The sequence below is a fragment of the Puntigrus tetrazona genome, unplaced genomic scaffold (assembly GCF_018831695.1).
Source record: "Puntigrus tetrazona isolate hp1 unplaced genomic scaffold, ASM1883169v1 S000000513, whole genome shotgun sequence".
Lineage (NCBI taxonomy): Eukaryota > Metazoa > Chordata > Actinopteri > Cypriniformes > Cyprinidae > Puntigrus > Puntigrus tetrazona.
The window spans coordinates 430,001-440,000 of record NW_025048150.1 but is presented as its reverse complement, the minus strand read 5'-3'; the positions used below and the strand labels follow the sequence as shown (position 1 = coordinate 440,000).

Here is a 10,000-nt window from a genome sequence, read left to right as displayed (position 1 = left end):
CTCACACAGACACACACACAGACACTCACACAGACACACACACACACTCACACAGACACACACACACACACACACACACACACACACTCACACAGACACACACACACACACACTCACACAGACACACACTCACAAAGACACACACTGACACACACACTCACACACAGACACTCACACACAGACACTCACACACAGACACACTCACACACACACACTCACACACACTCACAAACACTCACAAAGACACACACACTCACAAAGACACAGACACACACTCACAAAGACACAGACACACACACACTCACACACAGACACACACACACTGACACACTCAGACACACACACACACTCACAGACACACACACACACACACACACACTCACAGACAGACACACACTCACAGACACTCACACTCACAGACACACACTCACACAGACACACACTCACACAGACAGACACACTCACACACACACACTCACACACACTCACAAAGACACACACACTCACAAAGACACAGACACACACTCACACACAGACACACACACACTCACACACAGACACACACACACTGACACACTCAGACACACACACACACTCACAGACACACACACACACACACACTCACAGACAGACACACACTCACAGACAGACACACACTCACAGACAGACACACACTCACAGACACTCACACTCACAGACACACACTCACAGACACTCACACACACTCACACAGACACACACTCACACAGACACACTCACACAGACACACACAGACACACACACAGACACACTCACACAGACACACACACAGACACACACACAGACACACTCACACAGACACACTCACACAGACACACTCTTTAGTGCAGTAGGTCAGATTGACTTTTGCCCCTCCTCCTATGGCTCCTCCCACTGGATGATTGACAGCTGTGGTTTGTTGTTGTTGTGTAAATCTTCACTGTGATTGGTGAACGCTGTTGAAAGTTTGTGTGCATCTAAATGCACTTTTCAAATTGTGAGCAAATTTCACAGATTTGTTTTGTTTTTTCAGTAAAACTTATAACTTATATCAGCATCAGCAGAAGTGTGATGAGTGTGTGAGCACCGGAGATGATTGAGCTCAAGCTGATCATCTGAGATCATCCAAACAACATCTTGAGCTTCGCTAGAGAACGTCTGAGCAAGAGTCACGTGATCGGTGACACACATGTACTCGCCTCTGATGAGTCACAGAGGAAAATCTCAAGCGTTCGTATGTGAGGAAGAGATTTACATACATGACCAGTTTACATACACAGGCTCACAAACACGTCTCTGCATGTGTGTGTTTCTCATGTTCAGGTTGTAAGAGTGTGTGTGTGGTGGGGGTGTTGATGGATTTGTGTTGTAATGTTATACAGCATCTTTTTCTGGCGTTCAGATGTAGACGTAGTTCTCGGGGCGTGTGTGTGTGTGTGTTAGCATGTTGTTGTACACGCTTGTGCTCGGCTCTTTGTCCTGTGTCTGGACGTTGGGCTCATGCTGTGTGTGGTGAACCGGACGCTGATGAGACGAGACGGGCAGCACGTGAGAGAGAACGCAGGACACGTTTATATGGTGTGTGTCTGAACCGCGGCTCGTGATTGGCTGCTGCTTCTGATCTGCGCTGTTTATGTAACGGCAGCTGGTCACGTGACTCCGGTGACATCACTCAAAGAGCATCGCGTCTGTGTGTGTGTTGGAGGTGTGATGGTTCGAGCCGGGTGTGAGGGGTGTTTGATTGACCCCTGCGTGATAGAGACGGAGAAGATGCCGCTGCGCTTGCTGTTCTGGGAACTAGAGCACTGCAGGTAAACGTGTGTGTGTGTGTGTGCGCGTGCGTGTGTGCGTGCGTGTGTGTGTGCGTGTGTGTGTGTGTGTGTGCTGATGGGAACAGGGTCAGACCAATTAACATGTGATTATTGACTGATTGTCAGGAGCTGGTTGGTGCCTGATCAGTTATATCAGCTTGTTTTAGTCTTTATGAATCTTGAATCGTTGTATGTTTGCAATAATCTTTTTTGTTTGTGTGTTTTTTATCAAAGGACCATAATTTCAACCAAACAGTCAGTTTGCTGAGTAGATTCAAAATGCATAGCAGCTTATGTTCACTTTCAATGTGTTGGGGTTTTTTTATGCCAAAATAATTGAGAATATGTTGAGGAATTGTGCTGGATCAGCTTTTCTATTGAAATGATTCAAACAAATAACACAGTGCTGATGGAGAGCTGAAGATATAAAGGCTCCTCAGAAGATGTGAGATGTTTTGGAGGTTGGTGAAGATCATGAGGAACAAAGTAAAGCTCCTCAAAAGATCCTGATGATCAGATTCTTCTAGAAAGTGATTGATGGGGAATCAAGTAAAGACTGATCTGGAGATATGACCTTTACTTGATCAGAATCAGTGTGTGTGTGTGTGTGTGTGTGTGTGTGCATCATATTCTTCCTCTGAAACGCTTCATTAGATGATTGAGTTATTCTAGTTTCTGTTTGTTTCCGTGAAGAAGGAACTGATGAATCTGAAAGGGGAAGTCGTTGGATTGATCACGTGACTCAATCATCTCGTGTCTGATGGTTTTGTTTGATCATCACTCTGTGAGACCAGGCGGTGTTAGTGTTTAAGTGTTTTAGTGGGGTTTGTTTTCTGAAATGTCGAGGTGACTGAGGTTTGTTCAGAGCTGAAGTGTTTTTAGAGAAAGTCTTGTTTCATGTCTCTGTGAGTTATATGAAGCATTGATACAGACTCATACATCCTTCAGTGTGTATGGAAAGAAAACGTTTTTTCCAAGCCTGATATCTGGACCAGCAGTGAATGAACTCGATGTGCATTAACTTCATCAGGTCTTATTTCATGAAAGCTTTGATGCCAGGTCTTTCCTGACAAATATATATATATATATATTTGTGTGTGATTTGTAGTCCTTGAATTCTGTTAAATAAATGTAAATGTGCCCTAGAATCGTGTCTGTTGTCGACAGGTGGCACAGTTCTTTCCGCTTACATGAACATTTGTTCACATTTGTTTCTAAATGATTTTTCTCTTTCATCATTTTAGTAAAGTCTGTGGCCTCCTTCATTTTCTTTCTTTATAATGCTGATATGTGTAAGTTATTATGGCTGTGGTTTTGTTGCATTATGTTTCCTGTGGACAGATTTTTTTTATTTCATTTATTTTTTTTAATTTTTTATTATTTTCAAGAAGGAAGCAAAAATTAAAACGGTTACTTTTTCTTTGAAGCACAATCTGAAATGCCTGAAAAATAATATACATTTTATTTTATATTAATATTATTTTAATAATTTTTTTTTTTTTTTTTAAACAGTTAATTTATTTTGGAGCATGTTCATGTTTTGATAAACAAGCAGCGATTGTGTTTGCGAACGGCAGTGCGCGCGCTCCCGCGTCGGCTCTGCTCGGCTCCCTTCGGCTCCGTTCGGCTCTGCTCGTGAGCGGCCGCAGAGGGCGGGGGCGGGGCTTGGCATACATTAGTCAAAAACGCCGCGCTCTCAGCCAATCGCGCGCCGCCGTGCGCTCAGCCCTCTTTTCTTATGCTAATGACGCAGCGGCTGCGGATCTCCCTCACGGTACGTCTCTCTCCGAGCGCCTTTGTGCGGGAATCGTCGGGAGAAATCACGCTCAGGACCGAGAATGTGACGCTCCTGCGCCGGTCTGTGTGATCCGGAGCGCCAGATGCGCGGAATAGAATGAATTCTCCGTGTTACCCGCTGGCGATGGATGTCGGTGTTTATCAGCTGAGGAGTTTTTCCATCTCGTTTCTGTCGTCGGTTCTGGGCGCGGAGAGTCTAGATAACAGGTGAATGTTAACGTTACCTTCGTTCGACAGAGATATCGAGGAAGATGAAGATGATCTCGCGCCGCTGCGGTGAATGTGATGTAATGTCCAGCTGAGGATCCTGAGGAAGCGTCGCGTTATTGCGTTTCTCCTCTGTGTGTGTGTGTGTGTGTGTGTGTGTGTGTGTGTGTTTATGCAGATCTTATGCAACATCATCCCAGTGAATGAACTGACCAGGTGTTTTTCGTTTTTCCCACAGTTCCTCTGGAGCCAGTGTTGTGGCCATAGACAACAAGATCGAGCAAGCCATGGTGAGTCTGAGCTGCTCTTCATCGTGATGATGATGATGATGATGATGATGATGATCTGTGTGTCTCTGGAGAACAGAAGCAGTCCTCAGCAGCACAGATATATTTGTAGCAATAGACAACAATACACTGTATGGGTCAAAATTAAGTAAAGATCATTTCCATGATAATATTTATTAAAATTCCTGCTGTAAGTATATATGATTAGTAATATGCATTTCTAAGAACCTCATTTAGACAACTTTAAAAAGAGCATTTATTTGCACCCTCATGTTGTAAATAGTCAGATCTTGTCCGATCCTAACAAACCATACATTAACAGAAAGATTATTCCCTTCACGAAGCTGACGCTTAGGACTGCTTTTTGCAATCCTTTCTGCTTCACGTCCTCTTCACATAACCAGCCGTCACACAAAGACTCAAGAAACCGGTTTAATGTCATTAATAATGCAGTCGTGGATTTACAGAATATGAAGGCGAGTGTGCGCTCATTAGATCTCGACCGCAGCTGCTCTGTCAAATAACTGGGTTATTGTTTGTGAGAAAGGTGCTCTGTGTGCGTGCGCGTGTGTATGTGTGTGTGTGCGAGAGTGTGTGTGTGTGTGTGTTTGTGCGTGCGAGAGTGTGTGTGTGTGTGGAGCCGGTGCTTGTTGCTAGGCAAACGCTGACACAGATGCCCTGAATAACCCAGCAGCTCCACCCTCTGGATGAAGAACATTGTGTTCCTCTTCGGCCGAGAAGCAGAAACCTGAAGATCACACACACTCCTGATCTCTGGTGCCTTTAGACTGAGAGGAATAGGAATGTGTTTTAATTAATAAGAAAGCGCTCATTGAGTGAAATAACCTCTTAATCAGTCATCGGCATATTATTCATAACTTAAACAAAAATCATACAGAATTAAAATGAACCTTCACTGAAAAAAACAGTGGCAACATTTTCACTTAGTTTAAAAGAACTAAAGCTAAATAAACTAAAACAAATGAATACAAATTATATAGACATTTTATAATAAGACCAACATAATTACTTTAAATATGAAAATATTCTAAATATTAACAATGTTAATGTTTTACAATAACACTGAGATGCTAATCAATCTACTAAATGAATTATTAAAACGACTTCAACTGAAGTGAAAGTATTGTAGAGTATTAATGATAGTAAAATGTTTCTGTATGTTCTTCAGGTTTTTCTTCCTCTTTAATACACTGGTGGTTAAAAATGTGCAAACATTCAGTTTTTTCGGTGTGTTTTTGGCTTTTATTATAATCAGACATTTTCATTTCTTCTTAAATATAAGGAATAATGCTTGGGTTTTTTTCTAAAATGATTGATACTTTTATTCATCAAAGAGTTAGTTTTTAGTTTGATCAGAAGTGACAGGAAAGGCATGGAAATGTTCTGACGTTATAAATGTTTGTGGATCAGGAAATCAGTGTATTATTCTGAAGATCATGTGAGGAATGATGCTGAAAATGAGCTTCACAGAAATAGATCATATTTTACAATCTGCTGTATTTCTGATCAAATAATCCTCGGTGAGCAGGAGAGAGTTTTTTCATGTTTATTAATGTATAAACACACAAGTCTTTATTTCTGGACCGTGTCAGAGAGGAGGTCAGAGAGTGTGTCGTGTCTGATCTCTGGACACTGAGGTGTGTGTTTGTGTTTGGCAGGACCTGGTGAAGAGTCACCTGATGTACGCGGTGCGTGAGGAGGTGGAGGTGCTGAAGGAGCAGATCAAGGAGCTGATGGAGAGGAACTCTCAGCTGGAGCAGGAGAACGCTCTCCTGAAGAACCTGGCCAGTCCAGAGCAGCTGGCGCAGTTCCAGGCCCAGGTCCAGACCGGGTCGCCCACCGCAGGGGCCCCCAACCCGGGCCCCGGGCCCACCGCCTGACTACCTCTCTGACGATACTGTGAACGGACTCCACAATCAACACGGCACTCAGACAATCTGGACTGAGCCGGACCGGACCGGACAGTATTAGCCGACACTCAGCTTGTGTTTCTCCCCGTCTCCAGTCGCTCCGCTGGTTTTATCGGTTGGCTTTTAGTTTTGTTCCTCTAGCTGTATCGAACACGTAAGGAGCACTTTGTGAATAAGACCAAACGAGCACCGCCGTGAGGACGGGCCCGACCTTTGACCCCTGACCCCTTGACCTCTGCGTCGCGTGTAAAAATAACGGTGGACTGTGAATCTGCTCTCAGGATGGCTTTCCTGTGAACGAGCTGCGCTCTCGTTAAGTTATTTGCCTTACGGTCCGTGGCTCTGGTCACACTCTGGTCGGTGCGACCTCTGACCGGTGACCTCACAGTATGTGCATGTTTCCTTCAAAACAATGTGACGTCATGCAGTTGCACTAAACTGTTGCGAATCGACTTTAATAAATGGCGAGGAAATGAAAGCCGGTGTCCTGCGTTTCTTCGTCTAGTAACTAGGCTGGTTAGTGGTGTTAACATGTAACTAGCTGCGCTCAGGTGACACCCGAGGCGCTGACCTCTGACCTTTAGACGCTGCAGGCACGTCTTTTAAGTTCTGTTCTCTCGTTTCAGAAGAGTGGAAGGAAAATCCAGCCTTTCTTTTATTGTCTGTAGACTTCTTTCACACCAAACTTTACTTCTATTCCCCTCTATGCTGAACAGGAGTTTATATTTCATTCACTCCGACACACACCACACTGTTGTTAAAAACATGTTGAAACGGTGGTTTTAGTGTGTGTTGAGAGTATTTTCTGAACCCCCTCCAGAAAAACCTTTTACTCCGTCAAGACGATCAAGCTAAAACGATGAACCTGACTTCAGATGTGATCAGACTCATGTTCTGGAAGTGTATGCAAATGAGTGCATGTTTAATTAGACTACTTTGCATATTTTAACATACCATTTCACTTCTAACTCCAAACCAGTGTCAGTGAGCTGAAGTGTATTAGTCAGCACTACAGCGGGATTTCATATTATTCCTTTCGGTTTCTGGTGTGTGTGTGTGTGTCTGTGTGTGTCTGTGTGTGTCTGTGTGTGTCTGTGTGTGTCTGTGTGTGTGTGTATGTGTGTGTGTGTGTGTGTGTGTGCCATGGATATGGGTTAAAGATGTTGCTAAGCAACTAAATAGACATGAAGACAACTCAAAGAGTTCTGATCTCTGTTATGAAGTGATTCGTTTAGTTCTTCATTCTTCTATATAATACATCATATAACACTCACCAGCAGCTCGTGTCTAACGCTGTAAAGCCTGACAGATTAAATAATAGTTTTATTTGAATGGAACACTTCATTGAACCTTTTAGACTACTTCTGAAGAGATTGTTGAGCTGATTGTTTTATGGTTTGTAATATATTTGAGTCATGAGGCTTTATGGCTCAGAGTCTGATCGTGAGAATATGGAGGAAAAATCTGCTCCGTTTTTATTCAGACTCGTAACTAAAAATATGAGTGTCGTAAAGATGCTGATATTTATAAGATGAAATTCTGATATCTTTATAACAGTTTGGTAGATACTGACATTACATGATCTACATCTCACTCTATATCTCCAGTGTTATGTCTCAGAGAGAAGAGACTGAACATATAATACACTCCTGAGGAAGAAATAGAGTCTCCTCAGAAGATGTGAGATGTTTTGGAGGTTGGTGAAGATCATGAGGAACAAAGTAAAGCTCCTCTAAAGATCCTGATGATCAGATTCTTCTAGAAAGTGATTGATGGGGAATCAAGTAAAGACTGATCTGGAGATATGACCTTTACTTGATCAGAATCAGTCCAGACAGAAGAGACGCAGTAGATTGAGTGTGACACATTTAACAATAACATAATGATAATTTAGAGGAATGATCCAGTAGCTTTATGATCAATGTGTGATGATGAAGATGAAGATGAAGAGGTCACTGGAGCAGAACGAGGTGTTTCTGTTCATTGTGTTTGAGCTGCTCAGAAGATGAAAGACGTCGTGATGATCAGAGACTTCACATCAGAGAGAATCTGAAGATCATCCTCATCCTCATCTTCCGGTGTCTGGATGAATTGACGGAAGAATTTGTTTATGCTCTTCTGTGACCTTTGACATTACACCCGCCCCTTCCATACCACAGCAGCCAATCACCAGCTGTGTGTGTGTGTGTGTGTGTGTGTGTGTGTGTGTGTGTGTGTGATGGTGAAAGTCCAAGCATCTGAAGCCGTGTGTGTTCTAAATGTGTTTCCTGTTTATTCAGAGCCAACAGGAAGTTGCTCCTTATTTATAGCCTCACACTTTCTCTCTTCACCTTGTCTTTGTTTTTCGTGTGTGTGTGTGTGTGTGTGTGTGTGTGTGTGTGTGTGTGATGTGAGATGGACTATATTAACTTCAGCTTGATTACAGATAATCAAAGTACTGTTTAATTGTGTTGTGTGTATGAAGAGAGAAACATGAACGCATTTAACTGAGAAACAGCTGAACAGTATTAAAGTATTAAAGATCCAAACACACACTGAACTAAAACATGTTCAGAGAAAATAAACAGATTTTTAAATCACAGACGTTCTAGAGCTGCAAGACAATTAGTTAATGGATTTAAAATTAGTGTATGTTTACATATTATACGTGTGTGCACTCAATATTTAATATGCATTTATACATACAGCATATAATTCATATATTTGATATTCTGTATAAACACACTTAATATATAAACAGCATATTTTTTTCATCTCTCTATATATATATGTGTGTGTGTGTATGTGTTAGTATTTATATATGCATGAACATATTCCGTGCACACACCCCTATCTGTTCAGTGACTGGACTAGTGTCCTCAGAGAGGAGCGTCTGGGTCGAGTCGGGTCCGGAGCGCGTCCAGCTGCGTCTGCAGGTGTGTGACGTCACTGCGCAGCTGCTGCTGACCCGCCTGCGCTTTCTTCAGCTGACTGCGCAGACGCTTCAGGACGGCCTCGCACCTGCGCTCCTGGATCTGAGGAAGAAGGACATCGAGACCCCAAACCATCACTCTCTCATCGTTTGAGTCTCTGATCCACACAAGAAGATATTTTGAAAGCGAGCTGCTTTTTTTTTTGTATGTACTATGGATGCTGCCATTACTCATATTAAAAAATCATCTTTTGTGAAAACCTTTCTTTTTAATGAAATGTAAGGAATAAATGGAAGACAATGCTACATACAGCAGCTTTAAAACTGAAGTGGAAATGAAGTGGTTTGGTCAGATCTCACTGAATCTGATCTGATTTAGACGACAACGTGTTTAATCTCATTATACATCACTCCAGAGTTAATACTGTTCAGTTAAAATAAAGGACATTGATTGAAAAACCATCAGAAAAAGAAGGTTTCTTTCCTTGATCACTTAAACATCAACTCCCTTTATTTTCTTCTGTTCCTAAAAACAAAGACTTTTTGCTTCTTCAGTAAATGTGTCTTGATTTGAATATATTTGTACTGAAAGACGGAGAAGACTAAGATCTGAAGACTTGGTTTGTGGGGTGAGTTAAGACTCTGAAGACATGCTTTACAGCTGAAACCAGATTATTTTGATGTGTTTCTCAACATGAACTGTTGTTTTCTGTGTTGTGTAAAGCTCTATACATAAACTGTGTTTACCTCGATCTCTCTCCTCAGCTCCGTCTGCGTTTGCCGTTCGTTCTCCAGATCGGCTCTTCTCTCCATCAAAGCCTGTCTGGTTTCATGGATACTGGCTTTAAGAGCGTCGATGTCCTTCTGTAGACACACACACACACACACACACACACACACACACACACACGTGAGGCATCTCAGGGTCAGGGGTCACGAGCGTCTCGGCGCTGAGAGCAGGACCTGCGTCTGTCGGACTGGTTTCTGGAGGCGGTTCCTGAGCTCCTCGAGAGCGAGTCTGAGTCCGGACACCTCCTG

At 42.7% G+C, this 10,000-nt stretch overlaps 2 protein-coding genes across 3 annotated transcripts in view; one reads left to right on the top strand and one right to left on the bottom strand.

Moving 5' to 3' along the window:
- Positions 1-6,529, top strand: part of zgc:65895 (uncharacterized protein LOC393546 homolog) — a 13,974-nt gene extending 7,445 nt beyond the window's left edge. The window contains exons 2-3 of the mRNA XM_043232104.1: positions 4,072-4,123; positions 5,800-6,529. Coding sequence (XP_043088039.1) covers positions 4,072-4,123; positions 5,800-6,021 — 274 coding nt within the window. The 3' untranslated portion in view covers positions 6,022-6,529. The remainder of the gene's footprint in view (positions 1-4,071; positions 4,124-5,799) is intronic.
- A 555-nt stretch (positions 6,530-7,084) lies between these two features.
- LOC122334309 (coiled-coil domain-containing protein 122) overlaps positions 7,085-10,000 on the bottom strand; it is a 4,444-nt gene continuing 1,528 nt past the window's right edge. For both annotated transcript variants that reach the window (XM_043232108.1, XM_043232106.1), the window contains 3 exons: positions 9,926-10,000; positions 9,710-9,826; positions 7,085-9,065 (listed from right to left, as the gene is read on the bottom strand). The exon at positions 9,926-10,000 is cut by the window's right edge and continues 285 nt beyond it. In XM_043232108.1, coding sequence (XP_043088043.1) covers positions 8,910-9,065; positions 9,710-9,826; positions 9,926-10,000 — 348 coding nt within the window. In that variant the 3' untranslated portion in view covers positions 7,085-8,909. The remainder of the gene's footprint in view (positions 9,066-9,709; positions 9,827-9,925) is intronic.